General features: G+C 34.1%; 2 protein-coding genes and 1 long non-coding RNA gene across 3 annotated transcripts; 1 reads left to right on the top strand and 2 right to left on the bottom strand.

The window, feature by feature from the left end:
* The first annotated feature begins 3593 nt into the window (after positions 1 to 3593).
* LOC103488573 (uncharacterized) lies at positions 3594 to 5345 on the top strand. Its single transcript, XM_008447373.3, has one exon. The coding sequence runs from the start codon at positions 3833 to 3835 to the stop codon at positions 5150 to 5152; it is 1320 nt and encodes a 439-aa protein (XP_008445595.1). The 5' UTR covers positions 3594 to 3832; the 3' UTR covers positions 5153 to 5345.
* A 2577-nt stretch (positions 5346 to 7922) lies between these two features.
* Positions 7923 to 9060, bottom strand: LOC127144178 (uncharacterized). Its single transcript, XM_051079748.1, has 4 exons — positions 8938 to 9060; positions 8773 to 8847; positions 8533 to 8681; positions 7923 to 8316 (listed from the first exon to the last, which is right to left on the bottom strand). The coding sequence occupies exons 1-4, from the start codon at positions 9058 to 9060 to the stop codon at positions 7923 to 7925; spliced, it is 741 nt and encodes a 246-aa protein (XP_050935705.1).
* A 1275-nt stretch (positions 9061 to 10335) lies between these two features.
* LOC127144418 (uncharacterized) lies at positions 10336 to 12801 on the bottom strand. The gene is made up of 3 exons (XR_007816041.1): positions 12371 to 12801; positions 10641 to 10665; positions 10336 to 10550 (listed from the first exon to the last, which is right to left on the bottom strand). It is a non-coding gene; the product is annotated as an uncharacterized LOC127144418 (long non-coding RNA).
* Positions 12802 to 24850: the final 12049 nt, after the last annotated feature.

The following is a 24850-nucleotide window of genomic DNA, read 5'->3' as shown; positions in this document are numbered from 1 at the left end:
AATCATCAATATGCATAACTAAAAATACATGCAGTTTCTTATTTTCATTCATTGGTCTAGTAGTAGAATCTCTTACCTGTAGATTTGCTCAACGAATTCTAGCAGTAGAATCACGCTTTCCAAGCAGCGAAGCCCTAAATGGTTTTAGAAAACACCAATTTTCATAACTTAATCATCAAACAACCAAGGACCCAAAAACCAGTTGAAATAACTTACTTGAGGTCGAAGTTGCAATGCTTGAGCCCTTAAGTGGAGAAATCTCACGCTCCAAAATCACTTGATCCAACTGTCCTTTAAGAAAAATAATATAATTTAACCCAAAATTAAATTATTTAAGATCAAAAAAATTTTAAATCTTAATTGGGTGTTCCAAAGCCCAATCAACTTACCAAACAGGTGGAAAATGACACAAAATTAGGCTTGTGGCTCATAAACAGGTGACGCAACTAGGCGGCTCGGCTAGAAAGCAGAAATTGGCTCGGACAGGCGACTCATGTGCGCAGGACGGCTCAGACAGGCGTGCACGGCTCAGGGAAACGCGTACGGCTCGCACGCGTGTTCGGCTGGGGTAGCTCGGCTCTTCGCGCGACTTGCAGGGATGCGCATGCGGGTAGCCGCTGGCGGCTCGGCTTCACGCGGCTATGGAGGCGCGAAACAGTTGGAGACGGGTCAGCTCGTGGAGAAGGGTACGGGCGTGCGGATTGGTTTTCAACGGACGACGACTGACGATGCAGCAGTGCGTTGGGTGACGGCGAAATGACTTGCATTGAAGAAAAAATTCGACGAAGAAACGTGACAACCGGCGTGGCTTGGGTAACGCAACCGGACGACGAATGAAAGGGAACGACGGCAGCTGACGGCTAGGGCTACGAAGGTCTGATTGCTCGCGGAAAGCGAGTAGAGAAGACCGTCCGACGTTCAGTGGCGTTCGGTGGCTGAAAGCGGACAGCGTTGTAGGGCTGTGGTTTGCGGCGTGGTAGGCGACGGCGCTGCGGCTTTAGGGTTTCTTCTTCTTCTTCTTCTTTTTTTCCTTTTTTGTGCACGGGTCCCTATGCCTATTTAAACACAAATAGAATACCAATATAAATTTCTCCTTTTTTTTATTTTATTTCAAAACAACAAATCCTCTCTCTCCTCAAATAAATCTCACCAATCTCCCTTTTATCTTCTTTTTAACTTTTCCCAAATAGATCACATAATCTCCCTTCTCAACCAACCAATCATCTTTATCTACAAACAATATCTCTACCAATTTTATTATCCTAATCAAATAATTATATTATCCTCAAAACCTAATTAATTACACAACCAAATATAATTAATCAAGTTTCCTCAAATACATCCAGTTAACACAACTCCTAAGCACCACCACCATTAGATATTTTCTTAATGTCTAATAAAAATCAAATAATCATAAATCGCTTAATTCAAAACATCCAAAATTTCAATAAGTGCAATTAAGATAATAAAATTAAATTCCAAAATCTTGGGGTGTTACAATTAATACACTTCAATTTAAATTCTGTTCAACAATCTTCGGAACACTAAACTACATAAAATAATGGGCTTCTTTTAAAAAATAAAACAAAACGTATAAAATATTTACAGCGTATATAACATTTTTAGAAATGAAAAAAATTTACAAACCCCTCATATAAAATAGAAAAAGTACTTCAGTCAACACGCACGTAATCTTCTTCTTAACGATTGTGTACTACCGTCAAGAATGATCTACAATCGTTTAAATTATGATACACAATCGTATAATTCATTGTGAATAATATACTTTATTAATACACAATTGCTCATACTATCATTTACCATAACTACATAATCGTTTAAGATATATTATAAAGATAGATAATCGTGTAGTAAAATAATATGTTTTACACTATTGTATTGACCATGGTAAACGATCATGTAGTCCAATGCAAATGATCATTAAAAACTTCAAATCTATCAATCGTGTTGACTATGGCAAACAATAGTGTTGATAATGGTAAAAGATCGTAGTTATCATTTAGAATGATATTTAAATGATTTTATTTCTCGAATATGAGGAAGATGAATAAGAATATTAAAATAATTGTTAAATAGATTAAAAGAATCTTGCCGAGAACATTGAAGATTAAATATGAGACTTAAACAGAATAATAAATGTTTAAAAATAAAAGAAATAAAACCTGTAAAAAAATGAAGAAATTGCAAAGAAAAAAAAAGGAGAAAATAGAAGTGATTCAATGGAAAATATGAAATTTATGAAAATATTTTACCGGTTTCATAACTTTTGTTTTTGTTGTACGAGCCATCATAAATATTTGTCGGTTTCATTGCATTTAGGTAAATTAACAAAAAAATAATTATAAAATATTTGTATCGTCAAATACTTTCGAGACATAACTAATAATAATAATACAGTTGTTACATGGTTTATGACCTTATATACATGGTCACCACCAACATGACAACTAATTAGCACATTTGTCCATTCTTTTAGTACAAATTTGTAAAAATTGGGGATTGAATCTCTAAAATAGAAGACCATGTTAATTATCGCCGGACTAGACTCATTTTGACATGTACATTTGTTCATCTAATATGCATTTGGTCTTTCTTTAATATTTTACAACTACGACGCTTCAAACACCATGTAAAATGAATTACTCAAGTAACAAATAAAAATGTGTGTCATTATTATTAACTTTGCATGAACACTAATTTATATTATATAATATATGTTTTTTAGAGAATTATTTGCATCAAGTCCATATTCAAGGAAACTACTCATCTACTTATTTTATGTAGTAAGTAATGAATTTGATCTTGTGAAATTATTCTCATAACTCTCTCCATCCAGTCAAGTCCCGAAAAGGGTAAATTTGTCGATTTCGCAACAAGACTACTCTCACTTGTACAAATCAAAGAGCAAATCGTCGCTAATAAAAGTTTATAACCCACTTATTAAGATTAAGGTCAAGTGACACGTAATAATACTATGAAATATTAATCTCTTCCACCTAATATCACATTCCTACTACGTTAAATTAATCTTATTAAAAGATAAATAAGATTGTATTTATATTCGTTACCCCCTTCTAACATAGTAATATTTAGATTTAGTCTTAGGTTAAGTTTAATAAGGATCCTAGTCTAAATATAAATAAACCAATTTATATAAATTAACAAAAAAAAAAAAAAAAAAAAGAGGAAGAAAATATCCTTAATAATTTCTCACTAAAAAATTTAAGATTCTTGTTCAATAATCCTATTGTTTTTTGTTTTTAGAACTAGACATATTCTTTAAATCATTAATATAATATTAATAACAAAAAAAAAAAAAAATAGAGATGAAAACAGTGGTTATCGACTTAATTTAAGAAAACATAAATAATAAGAAGGAAGGAGAACAGGTATGAGTATTTTTGTTGTTCTCGAAAACAAAAGAAACAAAAGAAAAAATACTTTTAACATACATCATCAATATGGATATACATTATGTAAATATTTTGAGTAATTTTGTTACATTTTTTTAATAATTGAGATAAATATAAATATAATGTGGAAATATAATAGTAGCCCAAAGTGCCAAAATTTCAGATTTGGATACCAAAGGATTCTCCCTTTGTAAGAAAAATCCAAAAAATTTCATTTGTCGTCAATTAATTCGAAAAAGACAATTTCTTCAACCCTTCTTCTTCATCATCAACAACAAAACAACACTCCCTGTTCTTCTCTTCGTTTTCTTTTTTTTGGAATTTCCAACTCCATTTCGCCGTTTCATTGCAATTCCCCTCCGCCGGAATTGCAATTTTCCGGTCCTTCTTCCACAGTCATGCCTCTTCTTTCATGGAAGACCACCAGAGCTTCTCGAATCTCTCAAATCGTCGCCGACTTCCACTCGCCGAAGCGCGCCGGTTCGCTTGTTGTCGAGACTGGGTTTCCAACCTCTATTGTTGATCTATTCGTCAAGCATCGTGATCGACTGAGGAAGCACTCAGCGAGAAGGAAGTCGAAGAAGAAGAAGAAGATAGCGAAGAATGAATTTCACGACTCAATCGCTCAACTGTCTCCTTCGGAAGTCGATTCTATTGGCTCTTCAGGCTCTTGTGTACTGCGCGGTAACCTAGAAACTGAGGATTTGGATGAAGCTCGTAAATGTAGCGGTCGTGGATGCGAATTGATCCGGGATCGGACTGAGACGTGTGTTGTCGGTGGCGATGCGACCTGCGGGAACGGCTTCTGTTTGTTTGTGTTGAAGATGTTTGTGGTTGCGGGTTTGGCGTTAAGTGCCAAGAAGCTTGTGGTTGGTATTACTCTATCTGCTTTTCTACTTTTTCTTCTGGAATTTGTCGGTAAACGTGCTGTACGCTTCTTCAAACCGTGCACTCATCGCGAGGCTGCTGCGAGATCCTTGATCCAAAAGGCAACGAAGCATCTATGGATTGGAAAAGATGATCCAGTGATTCAAGACTCAAGAAATTGCGAAGGAGAATCTGTTCAGAAAATTTCGCTCAATGCTTTTCCAAACGAATCGATTGATTTACCAGAATTAAGTTCCTCAATCGAAGAAATTCAACTCGTGGAACCGCAGATCGACACCGATGTAACGCCCAAGAGAAATGAAGATGAAAAACGCCGTCTTGATGGAGGGGATCTTCAAGTTCGCGAAAATGAACGTGGAATACGAAGGAAACACAACCGGAGGATGTTTGAGAAACTCGTGCGAAGGAAATCAGGAAGTCAAGCAAATGAGAAGAAGAACAACACAGAGGAATTGGAGTTCAGAAGTGACGGATTGGACAAGGACTCTATTGAAGAACAAGAGAACGAAACCCTAGAAAAAGAAAAAGAACAAGATGGTGAAACCATAAGCATTTGTTGGAAAGATAAACAAGATAGCGGAAAACCTCCAGGTTTCGATGAACAATGGCAGATAATGGAAGTTGCAGAGTCATCATGTGAAATTCATGGAATCAAGATCAAGAGAGAAGAGAGTTTGAGTTATGCAATTCTGTTTCTGATTGTTCTTGTTGGGTTGTTTGGAGGTCGGTTTTTGGCGGTGGTGCTGGCAACCGCATGCTGTTTCATGATCAAACTGAAGGAAATTGCAAGGAGAAAGTCTCTGAATCCGCCATTAAAGGTCAGTCAGTAGTATTTGTTTCCCCCATTTTTCATCTTTGATACAAATGTTGTGTTTGTTAATCCAAATTAGTTTTAGTTGAAAGTGAAAATTTCCCATGGAAGTTGAAAAAATTCAACTGGGGTTTTTGTACCAAATGCTATAAAGTTTTCGTTGCACATTGTTAGTTCAAAATCTGTCTTCGGGTGATACCCTTTTCAGTTAATTGTGTTCTTGAGAAACTTTTTTGTTGAGATATGATTCAAAGCATATGTTTGATCAACTTCGGAGAGATTTTTGTGAAGTCGAGTTTGAGGAATATAATTTGTCTATATCAGCAGATAAACGAAGCACTATGTTTATGTAAATTATATACATATTTTTTATAATGTATAAAATGGTATCTCCATAGTTTAGGTACGTATCTCCATTGAGTTACTTTTTCACTCTCATGTTGTGGCGGTGCAACATATTATATGATCTAAAAGTTTGTGCTTTTGGAACTCGGAGACTATAGTTTTCATACTTTGCATTGAAATAAATAATCTATTTTGGTTTTTTTTAATATGAGGTTCTTATAAAAAGTTGGACATAATTTCATATTTTTCTTCCTCTCTAAACAAATAAAATAAATAACTTTGAGAAAGGAAAAATATATTTGCCAATTATATATTGGGGCAGGGGCCAACTTTTTTACTTTCTATAGTTTCGAACTTAGAAAAATATTTAAATTTTAAACTATCTTGAGGAGTAGAAATGACTTTTCTACCATTTTATTGTGCTTTTTTTTTATTTATTATAGGAGAATTAAATGAAACTAATATAAAAATGTACAAAAAATGTGCCTACCTAATTTTAACACGTGCAAAACACACGTTTAATACTTTTTAGTATATAATAAAATCGTCAAACACTTTCTAGTATATAATAAAATTTCAAGAAACGTATGATTTAGAAGGGAGAATATGACAACCTGATAATAGCCTTACATTTAGGGGGGTGTTTGGGGCATGAGGTAGGTTATTATAATATGTGGTTATTATAGTCTGTGGTTATTATAATCTGTGTTTTGGATGCAAATTATTATAGTCTGGGTTATTATAATCTGTGTTTGGGGTGCAGATTATTATAATCTGGGTTATTATAATATGTGTTTGGGATGCAGATTATTATAGTCTATGTTATTATAATCTGTGTTTGGTGTGTAGATTATTATAATCTGGGGAATATCAAAAGTGTTTTTTCAATATTCTTTTTTGCAATACACATTTTTTTCTAAAATTATTTTATTCAATCTCGTTAATTATGTAGTTTGTTTAACAAATTTATCTATAATCTTCCTAATGTAATTTTCTCATTTGTTTAGGTGATCGTGTTTGAAATTATGTTATAGATACATCCATACAAATCGTCGACAAATTTCAAAAGAGATTAATCCCACAAAATTAAATTCCTCCACAATATGTTCTCAGTGAAATATAAATATATAAAGTTTCATAACAATTGTAATTAAAACTTAGATCAATACAAACCAAGTACATGAGTTCATAAAATAAAAGTACAAAGTCATAAAATAGTTAATTGGTCAAACCTTAATTTTGCAAGAGAATATTGCAATACTCCAATATAAGTTTGTTGAAATCGACAAGAACCCCTCAATGGCCTCCACACTACGGAATAGGATTTGCATAAGCTTTGCCCTATCTTGGCTTTGTAGTTCAGGGATATCTTGCAGTTGTTTCACAACTTCAACACGCAATTCGACCTCTGTTTCACGCTTCTCTTTTGGCCAATTTGCAATTGCCTTAATTGATCATTTCCAAATTCCATTGCACTCCTGATCACTTCTATGGTTTCATAATGTTCACTACCTCGTTTCCTCTTACTTCCACTTGAACAATTTTTTCTCACTTGCTTGTCCTGCACGTATTCCAAACATCTCATCTGGTGACATATGCACTCCTTGGCTATACATCATTGGAATGTCTTGATCATGTGAATCATCGAGTGGAATGTCGTCATTAAACATGTTCGACACATTAGATCCTACATCAGCAAAGGTCTCTGAACGTGCTCCCATTGCCCGATCTTTGTCGAAGACATAGGACAAATCATCATAATATGGAACTGATATGTGTAGAAGGCCTTTGGCTGGAGGATGACTCTGTAGAAACGTAATTTAAGTAGATTAGTTGACGATTGTGATTATAAAAAGTACGTACAATTGTATTATGAAATTAATACCTTTACCTAACTATCAAACAAATCTCGTTCTGTGATGATGCATTGGAATTCTTCATTCCATCCAAAGCCACTACATGATGACCCCTCATTTCTGCAATTGCTTGGTAGGTTTTTTTAAGAGATTTCACACGATAATCTATTGTCGGCGATCCTTGGATATTAGTGTCGGGAAACTTCTCTGCCATCATTCATTGCAATTGGGCCAGGTACCCAGGTCGAAATGTCCCATTATTAGACCTCCATCCCCCAGCTGAAACCAATTCCACCAAGCACTCAACAAGTTTTGCTTCTTCCTCTTTAGTCCATGTGTGTTTCGGTGTTCATGACGAATTTGCCATTCTATCGTATATATTAGCAGCATTTAATAAAGTGAAACAATAGATGTTAGTATTCAACATAATTAATTGTAGATGGTCGAAATTACATATTTAATAGATATCACAAGAATGACATACATTAAGAGTGTTTCTAGTGTATACATTTCACAACATATTAGCAGTTTAGAACAAATGACAAAATAATTTGAAGTGCTGACAGTAATTAGAAGAGTATTAAGGCACTACTGGTCACATAACTCCCAATCACTGAACATCGTATGAGCCAATTGATCCCTCCATTCACTCCATTCGTTTGAAGCCTCAATGTAATTAATCTCGTCACCTCCAGTTGTAGCGTATGTTGAATCAGCCTCATCCAAATCATCGATTATTTCACTGTTAGTCATCTCTCTATTGATAAGATTGTGTAGCAGACAACACGCCATGATTGTTCGACATTGGACATCGACTGGGTAGTATGACTTTCCTCTTAAAATTGCCCAGCGACCTTTTAACAACCCAAATTCTCTTTCGATGACATTCTGTGCCGACGAATGTTTTATGTTGAAGAACTCTTGAGTTGTTGTTGGTGCATTACCTCCTCCTCGCCACTTTGAAAGATGATATCTTTCTCCCCTATATGGGGCCAAAAAACCCTTAGAATTTGGGTACCCAACATCACATAGATAATAATACTCTATTCAAAACTCGACTATTTGAATTCCTGTCCTATGAATATAAAGACTACGAAGAGATAAAACATCTAGCTATTTACCCTTTGGAACTTTCAGTTCGTTATGTCTTGATATTGCATCTCTAAGAATTCTGGAATCAACGACTGATCCTTCCTACCCAGATAAAACAAACACGAAATCACCTTTTGTATTGCAAACACCAAGTACATTTGTCGCAACTTCACCCTTCTGTGTCCTGTACCTTGGACGATCGGTTGCAGTGACATTCACCTTAATGTATGTGCCATCTAACGCACCAAGACAATTCTACGATATGATAACGTAAATTTGTATGAAATAGCCATCTAACGCATATTGTTTGGTAGGTCTAACTAACATTCAGACAATTGGTATTTACCTCAAACCATTTCCATCTCAGATCCGTGCATAAGTTTGTTACTGGCTGAGGTTTTTTCAACAACTCGTTGTGTAACTGCAAAACTACTAACAAGACAAGGTTGAAATGTCTAGAAACAGTCTCACCAGGCCGTACAAATTTCCTTTATATCATTCGATTCTTCACGTCATGAGCTAATATATGCAGGAACATGGCAACCATCTCCTCTACATCTATAACTTCTGTTCTGACTAATCTAGCAGTCGTCCTTAGTAAATGACATAAAATGGCAAAACACCTTCTATCCATTCATGTACTTTGACGACAACAAAGATTTGACTCATGGATTAGTAAAAAATATGCTAATTGTCTAATACGATGTCTACTATCAAATGATGTATGTTTTATCCTCTTATGATCATTCAGTAATAATTCTAGTGTCAGAAGTAACTGACGTTGGGAAGTTGTAAAAACTGTAAGTATCGTAACTAACTCTTATGGATCCATTATGTGATGAGAACTGATGACCCGAACAATTCATATTGTTTGTTTAGAGTTAATACACCAAATTTAGTACCACTCAGCGAGACACCAAACAGTTTGATGTTAACAAATAGGAAAGAAAAATTAGATATACTGAAAAATAGAAGTAAAATAGTTTATTTAATAATTTTAAATGTGAAACTAATTGATATATTCTTACAAATTTTCCCTAGGAGGGTGGACTAGAAAATAAATATTTGAAAAGAAAAAAACAATATCTAAACCAAATTGAAAAATATATTTTCAAGTAAATATTAGAAACAATAATTTTGAAAAAAAAAGGTTGAGTTCCCTAAGAAAATATATATGTAATCTATTGATTTTTTAATAAAAAGTTTTTTATATAATTTTTTTGAAGTGTTTGAAAACCATTGAAACATTTTTTTTAAATTAGGCTTCTTTAATAATAATAATAATAAATCATTCTCTTGTTCATGTATCAATTTAACATAATTCAGAAGTCAAAATAGTACAAGTTTAGAATTCAAATCTTTTGGTAGGGAAAATGAAATTGTGAGAGGATAAAGCTTTGTTTTATATTTTCTTTTTCCTATTTTTGAAAATTAAGTTCAAAAATAGTCTATAGTTTGCTTGCCTTTCATTTTTAAAAGTCAACTTAATACTTTTTATGCCGAAAATAAAAGCTTTTAAAAATTTGATTTTGTTATATATATATATATATATATATATATATTTTAATTTGATAGATTTTGTTAATTTGCATTAAAATGTTAGTGTGTATATTGATATTCTGAATCTAATTGTTATGTTCGTAAGTATCTCAATTTATTTCCTCCCAATTTTTTCATAGTGATGTTAGTAAACATTTGAATTTTATTTAAATTTAGAAAACAAAATTTGAAATCATTTATAACAAGTAGATTACAAGACAGAGGTAGGAGCAAGTTTTTTGTTTGGAAGTATGAACTTCCTAAATTTTGTGTTATTATTCTTATTATTATTTTAAGAAAAAGTGTATTGTTATTATAAATTCCATCCAATATTCTTAATTGAAATAATAATCCAATGACAAAATATATGTTGACACATAATATTTAAATATAGGACAATGAACCTTTCTCCAAAACACATAATTGGTTATTATGAAAACAAAAACCAAACATCAAATCCCTATCAACTATCAAATTCCAACCTATCAACTATCAACTTCCAGCCTATCAACTATAGGAAACTCTGTCCACTTGATAAATATTGGTGTACGAACCTCGAATAACGAACTCTTGCTCTTCACCAACCTAAAAAACGTCACACAGACAAATGTTAGCCACAAAATTCATTAAACAAACATTAACAATATTACAAAAGTAGAAAGAAGGATGACATACCACTATTGTTTAACCAAGCGTACACCTGTTTAAGGTTACAAAAAAAGGAAGGGTAAAAAAAGTTTGAATACATGTAGGACAATAGATATAAGGTAAAAACAATTAAATTGGACAAGCCTTAGAGGTAAGAAATTCATTAGATTAGTTAAACTTGAATTTCTTGTATAATTGACAGCATTTTGGGTACGAATCAAGTGTAAATAAAACATGCAAAACAGAGAGGAATATGTTTTGCATACAAACATAACAGACAGAAAATATAGAACACAACTACAAAAGAATTGGTCCAGTCTTAATCAGTGCCAAACAATTGCAAGGAATGATAAGAAAACAGAGAGGGATGAAGACCAAATGCATAACAGAGAATGACAAAAAAGTAATTATGTTTCATTATGTTTATACTAAACAATTGGAGAGCAAACATAAGTGAAAAACACAGAAGCCTACCAAGGAATGATCAGAAAACAGATATGGAATGAGGTTGAATAATACTTGAGTTAAATTGGAACTATTTATAATGGTTGGGTGAAAAAGTCCATGTGACCCAAAACTACCAAATAAAAAGTACATAACACATCTTAAAGATGTTGACCATCAAGTACATGGGAAGATGTTGAAATTTTTTTTAGTGCAATAGTGACTTTGCAAAGAATCAAAACAGTATAAAAAAAATCCATGAAAACAGCGATATGTCTTAACCCAACCCTAACATTAGTCAAGATATTAATCCAAAAAACAAGGGATATGGCAATGATGTAATGAGCCTAATTCATAGGGTAACTAGTTCACACAACAGGTCAAGGGTTACAGAAAAATAATGATCATGTGCCTTTCTATTTATGGCTTTGTTAAAGGAAGTTGCTGCTGGTAATGTATAAAAATACAAACACATATAATAAATTGTTAAAGGAAGTTGGAATATGAGCATTACCAACATTATAAAAATAGGTTTTCAACCTCAACCTTTTTCTCACCACGAGGGAGGAGACTTGAGAGGAGTATCTACTACCCAGTTTTTTTGTCTTCATGAATTCTACAGAAAAGGGCTGGGATAAAGGGAAAGGGTTGGGCTAAAGGGATGATCAAATTGAATTCTAAAAGGGCAATTCATTAGCGGATGTTTTGGATGCTCTTTATTTGAACTTTGAACATGATGCAACCCCAATTTTCATGAATCATGGTTGAGTATCCATTAACCATAAAAGAATAGGCTTCAACACTGGAGACGGGGCTCTCCATTTGAATCACTGTTGAAACTTAAGCCTAATACTAATACTAACTTATAGTCCTTTGTATCCCAGTAAGGAAAAAAAACAGAAAAGGAAACAAATGAACAGAAAATAGGAAAATGGCTAATTGAACAAACAATAGAAAATGTGAAAAATAGATTTTCATTTTCTCTTCATAGATATTCAAACCACTTGAAACTAATACGATGCAAAAAGCCACGAAATCTGGTTATGCCGAATACTCGAAATTTGAGAATTTATCACAACTTAGAACTAATCATTTGGAATTTCTAAAATGGGTTACAAAAATTACACAAAACCCATAAAATAATCAATAATAAGTTTCAATCCAACAATCTCAAGTTTCTTGAAACAATTGAAGGATCAGCAAAACCAGTAGAGAAAGATCTGGAAAGAATCAAATAATTTCACGAACAAATCAGAAAAAATAAAAAACCTCATCATTGGCTTTTCTAAAATAAAAAGAGAAGTGATACAAACCGCGAAGGGATAGGAAATCTTCATCCCTACCATGATCTCTTCAAACCCTAACCATGCTCATATCCTCGCAAAACTCCTACCAAGCTCCGATCCAAAGAAAAGTCCACAAACCCTAACAACGGATCCGTGAACGACTACAATCGAATGATGGCCAAAAGAAAAATATTTTGGGTAGAAGATTGGAGCGACAAGGGGAAGAACGAGCGGCAAGGAAAAGATTGGAAAGACAAAGTGGATCGTGAAAGACAAAGTGGAAAGTGGAGTTGAGAGGGAGTAAGGAACAGTACGCGCGTACGAAGTGGAATCGATCGTTCGCGAAGAAGAGAACAGTGAAGGATTAGGGTTATTTTGAAATAACCCTAATCCTTTGGTTCTTGTATAATACGTGGGCCAAACATTATAACCCACTCCACTTTACCTCACTCCGTGGATCAAACAGCCCCTAAGTTGTTGAAAGTTATATCCACACAATTGCAATGTGATACTTAAAGAAAACAAGAAACGATTAAATCATCTTTGGGTATGTATAGAAGTTATATAATAGTGATTTCAAGAAACATAAGGTTTGAGGCTAGAAATTGAATAGTGTGCTCCAAAGAGTTATAGAGTACGGAAAGTTGTAAACTCTTTAGCCTACAATTTTTTTTTAATACAACAATTGGGTGAATGGGGCTTGAACCTCCGACCTTTAGAGATGGAGCTCGGGGCAATTAACACTAAGTCAAAACTCACTTTGGCCCTAAGATAAAAGGAGTTGATATGCTATAAAATTAAATCTTTGAGCCAAATAATGAGGTTAGTTTACGATCTCTACCTTCCAACTTTTACTTTCTAAACACACTCGTAGGGGTTGGTGACTCGTAGCTTTGGAATCTTAAGTCTATTAATGCCTATTTATATTTTGATTGTTAAGTCCAAAATATACTAAATATTTTAGAAGATTTATTTTTTAAAAATTTGAAATAGTGTCATTCAATATTTTTAAATATATATTTATAAACCATGAAACTAATTATATAACTATCCATTAAATATTAAATTGATTATAACTCTTCTTAATACCCTCAATGTCCCTAATCTAAGTTTTAATATTTCATCTTCTAAACCATCGTTATTAATTAGTTGGTAATAATTTTGTAATATTAATTTATCTATTAATTTTGATGTCTTATTTTATTGATACTATGGATACATTCTAGCTTATAATGGTTTCAAACGTTTTTTATTCAAACCGTTCATTTGGAGACATGTGAGTGAGGTATCTTATAGAAATAATTTTTATAAGATCATATCGCAAAATAATTAATCTCTCTTTGTAAATTAGTTAATTGACGAGGTTAATACTATTTCACAACATGATCATGTGTTACTCGATCTTAATCTCGATTTGGTTATGAACTATTGTTTGTAAAGCTCATTCTTTGATTTGCACGGGTGAGAGTGACTCGAGCCGCCCACTCAATATGTCTAACATTTTGGAGGCTTGAGATAATAAAATGTTGCTTCATAGGATGGAATTCACCATTTCCTACGTTGGGTTAGTAGACGAGTAATTCACTTAAATATGAGAACTATTCGATTATACTACTCCTAATCCTACTTAAGTGGAGACGACAAATAGAGATAAAAATTAAGATAGGACTCATGCAATGGAATAATAAACTTATCCAATTAATTGACTACTTCTATCATGCAACAAACATAAGCCAAGAAGATATTATTATTATTAATATGTTATCTTTCTCTCATGAGCTCAGTTAATTCTCCTGTAATGTTATAATTTAATTTCCACCCTTTTGAGCAGAACCTAAATCAAATATCATTTATTAAATGAGCACAAAAATATTAAAAGCATTGTAAAAAAGAGGTGTGACTGGAACACAAAAATCGAAAAAAAAAAGTGATATTAAAATAAAATATAATATATAAATAATAAAATTAGTAATATCAATAAATTAAATAATCTCTACTATTTTTTCATTATTTTGGAGTTTCAACCATTATGTGTCTTTCAAAACCTACAAAATTTCATTCTTTATAAGCAATTTAGCAAGTTTGAGGTGGATAACATGACTAGTAAGAGTTGCATCTTCAAAACACAAGACAAAGGCAAGATGTGCAGGGGAATGACACATGGCATGCAATGACACTAAGCATAATGGATAATGGGCAACTATTTTTTTTTTTTTATATTTATAATACTTCCCCCTGATGTGCACTACATATATAAAATATGCCTCGTTTAAACCTTACTAGAAAAAAAACCCGACTGGAAAAAAATCCTAATGAAGGAAAAAGATTACATATTTCATATATATTTATAAAAATAAAATCTACTCCTTCTCGTGAACACATTATTTGAGATCTCTAAGTCGTCGCATTTCAATGTTGTGCATTAATTTTTCAAAGGTTGTGGTAGGTAATGATTTTGTTAAGTTTGCTAAGTTATCATTTGAAGAAATTTGTTGTACCGTGATATCACCATTTTCTTCAAAATCATGAATGTAGAAAAGATTTGGTAAAATATGGTTTGTTATATCTCCTTTAATATAACGGTTGAGCAAGAAATTTTGGCCAATTAAATTCTGCCACGTCATCACAACAAACATTGCGATAATTACAATTCAATTGGGTTTAGGTAATTAAGTTGTCTCATTACCTAACCCAATTAGGCCCTAAATATAAAAATTGGGTTAAAGAAATAATGGGTATGAGCTTGTTAAACAAGTGGGCTCGAGCCCATCAAGCAAATGGGCCTAGGCACAAGCCACCAGGAAATGGGCCCAAGCTCAAGCCTAATAAGCAAATAGACCCAAGCCCACCTAAACCCTATGAAATCTCTCTATAAATAAAGACCTTTGTCATTCATTTTGTGATCTCTGGATTGAAGGTAGAACTGAAACTCTGAAGAATTGAAGACTCAAAACTTCTAAAAGCTCTCAAGACGTGTAAGTTCTTATCAACATCGAGATCATCCTCTGAAAGATTGAAGACTTGGAAGATTAAACTTTTCTAGAATTTTAGAAGATTGAAGCTCGAATCAATTTGCAACTACAACTTCTTGAAGATCGAGGACCACGAAGTTCTAGGTTTAAATTGTACATGAGAGAAAGAATCAAATGAGTAAATATTAGAGATTGTATCCACAATACATAAATCAATACAAAGTTCAATTTCATGAATTACATTTCTCTTGAAATCTCGTATCAACAGTTTGGCACGCCTAGTGGGACCGTCTCTACCTTTCATCTCTTTCTCTTTTCTGAAGAACATCCAAAGAAATCATGACATCTCAAGGTAACACTTACAAAGCTCTAGTGACATTGGCAAGCGGCCAAATACTCATAGTCGCTCAAGGGAGATTCAATCATCTGAAGATACGCCACCTTTTGAAGCCGCAAAGAATATTTAGGAACAAATCTCCAAGCCACCAAAAGGTGGAATTGTAATCAAAGAAAATCCTGCGATTGATGAACACAACTCGTCATCTGAGCGCTCAAACGAGGAGGTGCCTCATTCAAATACAATATCAGCAGTGGTGACTGACGTGGATACAAACGAAGACAGAATGTCAGAGCTCGAAAAAAAGATTAATATGCTCATGAAGGCAGTTGAAGAAAGGGATTTCAAGATTGCATTGCTGAAGAATCACATCGAGAGTCGTGACACTGGTGAATCAAGTCACACACACACTATCAAGAATGTTGACAAAAGGAAGACAATTATGCAAGAAAGTCAACCACAAAATTTAATCTCAATTGTATCGTTGTCTATTTAGTAGTTTCAAAAGATGATTGCAAACTCCATCAAAACTCAAATGGTGGACCCGCTCAAACTCTCTTCCAAGCCATATACGAAGAGGATTGACAATCTGAGGATGCCACATCAATACCAGCCACCCAAGTTCCAACAATTTGATGGAAAGGGCAACCCAAAACAACTTGTTGCTCATTTCATCGAAACATGTAAAACCACTGGTACACGAGGAGATTTGTTAGTCAAACAGTTCGTCTAAACTCTTAAAGGAAACGCCTTCGACTGATACACTGACTTGAAGCCTGAATTCATTGATAGTTACAAGCAACTTGAAAGGGACTTTCTCAACTGTTTCTACAACACCCGACGTATTGTTAAGATGATAAAGCTAACTGCCACCAAGCAACGAAAGGGTGAGCCAATTATTGACTATATTAACCGCTAGAGAGCATTAATCCTTTACTGCAAAGATAGATTAACTGAAATATCAGCAGTTAAAATGTGCTCTCAAGGAATGCATTGAAGGTTCCTGTACATCTTGCAAGGAATAAAACCCCGCACCTTTGAAGAGTTAGCAACTAGAGCTCATGATATGAAGTTAAGTATTGCTAATAGAGGAAACAATGATCTACTAGTCCCGAAAATTTGAAAAGAGAAGAAAGAAGTAAAGAGCACTCATAAAGTATCGAAAGATGCTACCAAGGAAGTTATGGTCGTCAGCATGACCTCTTTAAAGTTTGTCTCCAAGGAAAAGAAAGTGGAAAAACGTCAAGATGAAGGCAAAAAAAGTCGTCCGATGTTGAAAGAGAGACAAGAAAAAGTTTACCATTTTCTAGACTTTGACGTACCTAACATGTTAGAGCAACTACTGGAAAAGCAACTCATTCAACTTTCTAAATGCAAACGATCTGCAGAAATGGGAAGAGTAAATGATCCCAATTACTGCAAATATCATCCAGTTGTCAGCCATCCTGTTGAAAAATGTTTTGTGTTGAAGGAGTCGATTTTAAAGTTTCTAGACAAAAAGATTGAGCTAGATCTTAATGATGTGGCACAAACAAGTCATGCCACAGTAATCATTCAGCCAGATAGTTGATTGTCTGCTACAGAGAGTCTAATCCAGTTTGGATCGTTGGAGCCTGTTGTTATATATTCTTCACCAGAGGCTTTACAAAATAATGACTTCCATACTGTTTACTCCAAGGAAGAAGAAAAGCAGGTAGATGATGCTGATGAAGGATGGATGCTGGTAACACGTCGAAAGAAACACAAACAAAAATTTTCCCAAAAAGAATCCCGTTCATACCGAGAGCATAGGAGGAAAGGTAAGTCTCAAAGAAGAAAGACAAGAAGGAATGCGAGAAAGCTTCTACCAATTATTGAAGAAGGAGGAGCTTCCTTGGCCACGACAACTAATAACTCTAAAGGATTTCTTTCTTGAAAACTTTCCAATGGAAATCATCTCGTGTCATACTATCAATACGACTAAGGATGATGCTTCCCCCTCAAATTCGATGGAGGTGACACCCAAGCCAAATGTTTAGACATAAATGATTTGTTGACACTATCGCGAGAAGTCAAGGATACAATTATCGAGATATTAAATAATGATGATGTCTTGATTATTGCTACATCACCAATGAAGGCATGTGATTCTTGCTATATATCGATATCATTCAGTGATGAATATTTGACCCTACTTGGGTAAAAGCTTCATAACAGACCTTTATATGTGTCAGGATATGTTAGGGAGCAAAAGCTCAATCAAATTCTCATTGATAATGGTTATGTAGTCAACATTCTGCCAGAATTAACAATGAATCAATTAGGTATCTTAGTGCAAGAGTTATCAAATAGTAAACTGGTGATTCAAGGCTTTAATTAAGGAGCACAACGGGCAATAGACACTTTTCGTTTGGAGATTGCCATAGGGGATTTGCAGGCAAGCACACTATTTCATGTGATCGATTTGATGACTACTTATAAAATGTTATTAGAGTGTCCATGGATACATGAAAATGGAATAGTAACCTTCACGCTCCATCAATTTTTTAAAATTTTATAAACAGAGAATTAGAAAGGTTAATGCTGATACTAAGCTGTTTTCAAAGGCTGAGTCTCACTTTGCTGATGAAAAATTTTACACAAAAAGAATGTGAGTGAAGTCATATCAACTGAAGTTTCTGTGGCTAAAGACACTTATAAGCACGAGTAAGAAACGATCACAACAAAGAAATCAAATAAAGCAGATGCATCCAATTATCAACAAAATGAAGAACCAACGACCCAAGCTAAGTCGAAGGCGCTAGAGAGTAAAAAGATAGTAATCCCACAAGAGGAAGTCTCAAATCTCCCTGTTTTACGCTATATTTCTCTATCTCGACATAAGAAGGGAGAATCACTGTTTGTAGAATGTTAAAAAAACTTGATGATTGAAAGTATCGAAATATTAAAGGAAAACTTCACCACACCACTTACCAAGATAGACAAAAAAGAAGCAAAAAGACTTGAGAAAAATGGTGTAAAAGTATGTCTTCCAGAAAGACGAATAGTTGAGGGATTCGACCCAAAGGCATATAAGTTGATGGCAAAGGCGGGTTATGATTTTCAACTCGTATTGAGTTTAAAAGTGTGAAAATGTTCGATGAAAGGCCTGACTTTCCCCTACACAAAAGAAGCTTCAGAAACAAGGATATTCTATACCTAATTCCAGAGCATGAGTTGGATATAAGTCTTTTGAACCGGTTCGAATAGTTGGTAAAGAAAAAGTAAAGGTTGCTAATACATGCCACATTATAGTTGAAGAAAGAAAAGATTCTAAAAAGGGAAAAAAGACAAAAGTCAAAGAAGTTCCATTTTTTGTCGTATTACTTCTTCTACTACACGTCATTCAGTCTTCTAGAGGTTGAGTACATCGACAGCGAATGACAAAAGTCAAGGTTCCACTTCTGGCCACTCGACTTTCTGCTTTTCAAAGGCTAAACACAACTGCAAAGAAAGTACAATCTACAAGCCCAACTCCAGTCACAAGAGAATCCGCCTTTAAAAGGATAAGCGTGTTGGTAACAAGAGGCCAAAAGAAACCTCTCATATCCGTCTCGAGCAAACCTGATTTAGTGACAAGGGACGAGGAAATTCGCAGTGCAGTTCTGTCAAGAATGAAAATAAAGATGTTCGTCTTAGTAAATATTGAGGGTTCATTGAAAGTAAAGCGACATGACGTTGTTTTTACTCGACCTGAAAATAATGAACCAGAAGATGAAGTAGATGTGGCACGTTGCAGAAGATGAGTTACGAATTTTAAGTTATTAACCCCCAAAGGTGGTTTTAGGTTTTGGAGGGAAAAATATTTCTTACCAGAGTGGCAAGGAGGGCGAGGTGAGCTAGGCGTGCAAATTAGGCGAAAAGAGTTTAGTTGGGCATTGGAGTATGCAAGTGATAGGATTAGCACACAGCTAGGCAAGATTAACACTCTTTTGTTAAACTAATTCTCTATTTCAGTTACAAACATCTTGAACATGTCAATGGCATCACTTTTATTTTTAAGTAGATAAATAAAAGTGTAATCAAAACAATCATCTATAAAGGTAATTACATACCTTTTACTGTTTCTAGTCAAAGTGCCATTAAATTCACATAAGTCATAATGAATTAATTCTAAAGACTATATTATTCTAGTTACATACTTATGCGAGGTTTTTGTCATCTTAGCTTGACTACAACATGCATGTTTCTCAAAATCATGCAAATATAACTTAGGCTTTACTAGAAAAAGAGGCTTTATTGGATGGTTGCATTTTTTTTCTTGACAATTTTTGGAAAAAAGGTCAAGAAATGGGTGGTTTAATAGGAAACCCGTCGAAAATTTTTATGAAAAGGCGGAGGGTAGGTAATTTTCAGAATTCTTGACGGTTTTAAACCGTCAAGAAATATGAACCTTTTCTTGACGGTTATAAATTGTCAAGGATTATCTTCTAAATTCTTAAAATGTCAAGAATTTTTATAAAATCGACATTCTTGACGTTTTTCAAACGTCAAATAATATGTATTTATCCTTGATGTTTAAAAAACGTCAAGTACTATTGATTAAATTCTTGACGTTTTAAAACGTCATGAATTTTAATGAAAAGGCGGAGAGGAGTAATTTTAAAATTTCTTGACATTTTTAAAACGTCAAGTAAAATGATTTTCCTTGACGTTTCACAAACGTCAAGAATTACTAAATAATTGAAAAAATAAAAAAAATAATTTCTTTTTTCAAAAAACATAATTTCTTTTAACTTTTTAAATAAAAAACTAATTTCATTTTTTTTTTAAAAAAACTAAACCTCCAATTTTTCCTTTCTTCCAACCTAAACCTCCCTCGAGCGCCCCTCACTCCTATCTCTCTCGAAAAGACCGAGAACCCACACCCTGACACTGTGTCGAATGGTCGAAGAACCCCTCCATCGAAGAACGCTGTCGACCCACGACTCCTCTGCCGAAGAACTCAAAGAACCATGACCCCTTCGCTGAAGAACGCCTCTGCCGAAGAACCCCTCCGCCAAATCTTCAACGACGAATCCGTTGATTCTTTACAACCGACAACCGCTGCGCCGCCACAGTCCCACCTGAAAAGCTTACCCAACGTCGCCGGATTTGGGTTTTAACGACACTAGTAATCAAATTATTGTGTCGTTAAAAGTAAAAAAAGGGTGGGGTGGAAGAAAAATGTGTCGTTAAAACTAACAAATGCAGAATTTTTAACGACACATTTTTCTCGTCGTTATTTAATGTTTCTTGACAAAAATTTTGTGTCGCTAATTAACAACATAATCTATGTGTCATTAAAAGGTTATTCAAATAAAAAAATAATTTTATTAATTCTTGACACAAATTTCCTTGACAAAAATTTTGCGTTCCTAATTAACGACATAATTAAAGTGTCATTAAAAAGTTATTCAAATAAAAAAAATAATTTTCTTATTTCTTGACACAAATTATATGTGTAAAAAAAAATCCCTAATTAGTTTTGTGTTTGCGCCGCCTGCTGCCTTCCGACGTCGTCTCTCTCAATCCAATCACCGCCGTCGTCTCCCTCTGCCATCCACCACTCTCAGACCTCAACCGTCGTCTCCCTCCGCCATCCACCACTCCCAAACCTCAGTCGTCGTCTCCCTCTGCCATCCACCACTCCCAGCCCTCAGACCTCAGCCGTATACGATTTTCGGTCGCCGAATCACTCGAACAATCCAACAGATTATCATCGTTTTCTCCCTCCGCCATCCACCGCTCGCATTTGGTTTGCCGCCGTCGAATCACTCGAACAATCCAACCGCTCGCAGACATCCTCTATCGAGTTCTTCATACCACCTCGTCTGCCTATTGAATTATCACCCTCCGTCGTCTTCCTCCAAGAGATTTTTGCCATCGTTCAGCAAGGTAATTCCGTCCCAACCGTATATATTTACCTTTTATATAATATAGTGCTTCTTTTAACTACTTACAAAATAATTATTTTGAAATGCAACATCACTATGTATGTACTACATACATAAAATTTCCATATTTCTCTGAAGAAGTAGATAGGACTTTATTCTTGTTCATCTTAAAAAGACAGCAACTGTTCAAGTGGCAGGTTTGAGATACAAGGGAATATAGTTTCTGGGTGTAAGCTTGTTTCCAAATTTACTTATTATATGTCTGATTTCAAGTAGCTATTTTGTCTGAGATACAAAGTCTTCAAGTGAGGGAAAAAAGAACTTAATGGAACACAATAAGGGAACCATCAAAGAGATACAACAGAGAGGGGAAAAATCCATACAACAACAAAACACTCCAAAAAACAAATTTCCAAGAGCGAGCCTGATTATTCAGCCTGAATAACCAAATCCAACACACAAAAAGAAAAAGAACTTTCCAAGAAGAGAGCCTGATTATTCAGCCTGAATAACCAAACCCAACAGAAGAAAAAAAAAACTTTCCAAGAAAGAGCCTCATTATTAAGCCTGAATAACCAAACCCAACACAAAAAAAAAAAAAAAAAAGCTAAAAGACCAAGATAGAACCACTGAACCTAAACCTGTAGACTACAGACGAACATAAAAATTGATTACCGGTTGAATTTATAAGAAAATGCTCGCATCTCAAGACCACAAGCTGCACTCAAAGCCTATGCATTTGGTAGAGGTACAAAAATTCAGTTCTACCGATTGACCTGCCTCTCTTCTTATATAAAAAAAAAAGTTCCCCTTCTCTTCTAACAAAAATGACCTGAAAATTGCTCCTAACAGCATCAAGCCACATTTCTTTCCAATGTAAAAAATGTCTCTTCTAAAGATTCATAAATAGGATGTCAAAGATGGAGGAAATAATATAATAAGGATTCTCTAGATGTGATTTTTATGGAAGGAACCAGGTGTACTACTTTCAATCTCCTTTGGGCTGTCCTTGTCAATTAGCTTAAAACATCAAACATATCCTTAAAAGCAATTCACACCTTGACTTCTTTGTATTAAGGCTCCTTTTAGACTACGAAATAAAGATTAATAAGATTACGATGCAGATTAAAGAATACATAAGCTCTTGTTATCAAAATTGCTCCGTGTGGGAAATCTTCACAAAAATAAACCACTCTTGGTCCAGTGAAGGTCTACAACTATCTACCATTATATCCATAGCAATCTCGAGACGCTAAATTCAAATGATAGTTGTAATGTTAAGAATGGACGTTTCTGCAATTTTAAAGCTCATATGAAAGGGCAGTCAAATAGTATTTGCAACAATTCTTGAAAAAATAAATCTAAATAGATGCATTGAATAGTGAGAGACCTAATTTCTTCTTGGCACCTACACTTCACAAATTTTCCTCATCCGCCCTAGTCAAACTTCCCCATAAAAGAAACTACACAATGTAGATAGTCTCTTTGTAAAAAAGAATCACTAAACAACAATTTCGGTTACAAGGCCAGCAAACAGCAAATGACTCAGAAAAATAGCTCCATATCTAACAGACTATCTGAGATTGTTGATATTCACCATGACTCATAAGTGCTAAATTTCCCATACATTACTTGCAAAATAAAGGATTTGGCCTTCAAAATTTCAACTTCTTAGGATTAAGAGAATAAAGCATGCCATGAGGGATGTGCTTAGGAGAAAAGCTAAAGAAAAGCCCCTTAAAGATGGGATTGGATGGGAGTTCAAATACAAACATAGAAATCAATTAACGAAGAAAGTATAGCTGAAACGTCTAAAGTTTTTTTTTTGTTTTGTATATCCAACAGAAGAAGATGAAATTCAAAATTAATGAAAATAGATTAAATGACAAAAGCCACTTAGCACACATAATGGCAAAGACAAGCAACGAGGAGCTGTATATAACATTAAAACTTACGAGTTGTAATTTGTAATTCTTTGTCGAAGGCCAATTTCTTTTTTATTTTCTACCATTGTAACCGACTTTTTCACTTTTTTTTTGTTTTCTTTGTTCAATATAAAGTTGTTCGATAATCACTGTTGACAATTTACCAATTTGAAAATTGTTGATAAGTTTTTAAAACAAAATAAAAACATAGTTTGGATTATCCATCTATTTAATATGTTCCTTATATATCGTTCTATCCTTTTTCATTTGCTTATATTTTTATTTCACTGAAAATCTTCTTTTCTTCTAATTTTCCTCTTTTGGTTACTTCAGTGAAGCCGTCTTCTACCGTGTATTGGTTCTCCTCGCGTTATCCATTCATTTCTATAGCGCTTCTTTTTGCTGGTTCGTTTTCATCATTCTCTTTTCTCGCATTTGCATTTTTTATGTTAAAATTTAAGTTCTTTGATTTCTATTTTTAGTCCTATGGTGAAATACTCTGATTCTAGGTATTTGTAGACAACATCTTCTTCCCCTAAAGCTCCAACACCATGTCTACAATGGAAACAACAAAACTATATCATAAGAGAAAAAATCACGACTATCATTCATTCAAAGTGCATTTCCATTCCATAGTTGAGTAATGAGAACTAAAGAGAGATAAAAACCAAACTCCTGATGGATTCCCCAAAATAATGCAACCTAATTTCCATAGTTTTGGATTTTCTTTTAGTTTGTAAATAAAAAATTTCATATATGTTTACTACACGATGTTTATCATATACGTTTACTTTTAAATATTGAAAACTGACTTTCTTCTTTATCCTAGCACTTGCAAATGATATAGATAAGAGAGAAGAATGTTGCCACCTTGAGTAGTAATAGTTAGCCTGAGTAATTGATAATTAAGATCTCATTTTTTTTTCTCTTTTTCATTTGGGTTTTTCTACTCTTTGAGAACTATGCCCTGCACAATGAGAGTATTTGCATACATGTACTCCATTTAATAACCAGTGAGAAGTTACATTCATATGTAAATAAATAAAATAAAAACAAATAAGTAGAAGATGAAGAACAAACCTGTCAGCAGAATCAAGGTTAGATCTTAACTCCGTTATTTCAATTTCAGCGGCAGAAAGTCGTTGTTGAAAAGCAGCTTCAATTTCATTTACAGCTTTCACTCTCAATTCAAGACTATGGTCATCCAAAGAAATTCTTAAAACATCAGCCTGAGAGGTAGCTCACTGTTCTCATTCTTTGATCTCCACTAAATCTCTAAAATAAAATTTAAAGCATGATGTGTTTTATCCAAGACTATTGTGTATGCTCTGACTATGTACTTCTGAAACTATCCTTGTCCGGTTACAAAGATCTTGAGA

This window comes from Cucumis melo, chromosome 12, assembly GCF_025177605.1.
Source record: "Cucumis melo cultivar AY chromosome 12, USDA_Cmelo_AY_1.0, whole genome shotgun sequence".
NCBI classification, from domain to species: Eukaryota; Viridiplantae; Streptophyta; class Magnoliopsida; order Cucurbitales; family Cucurbitaceae; genus Cucumis; species Cucumis melo.
The sequence above is the reverse complement of the archived record's forward strand: the minus strand, read 5'-3'. Positions and strand labels throughout refer to the sequence as shown.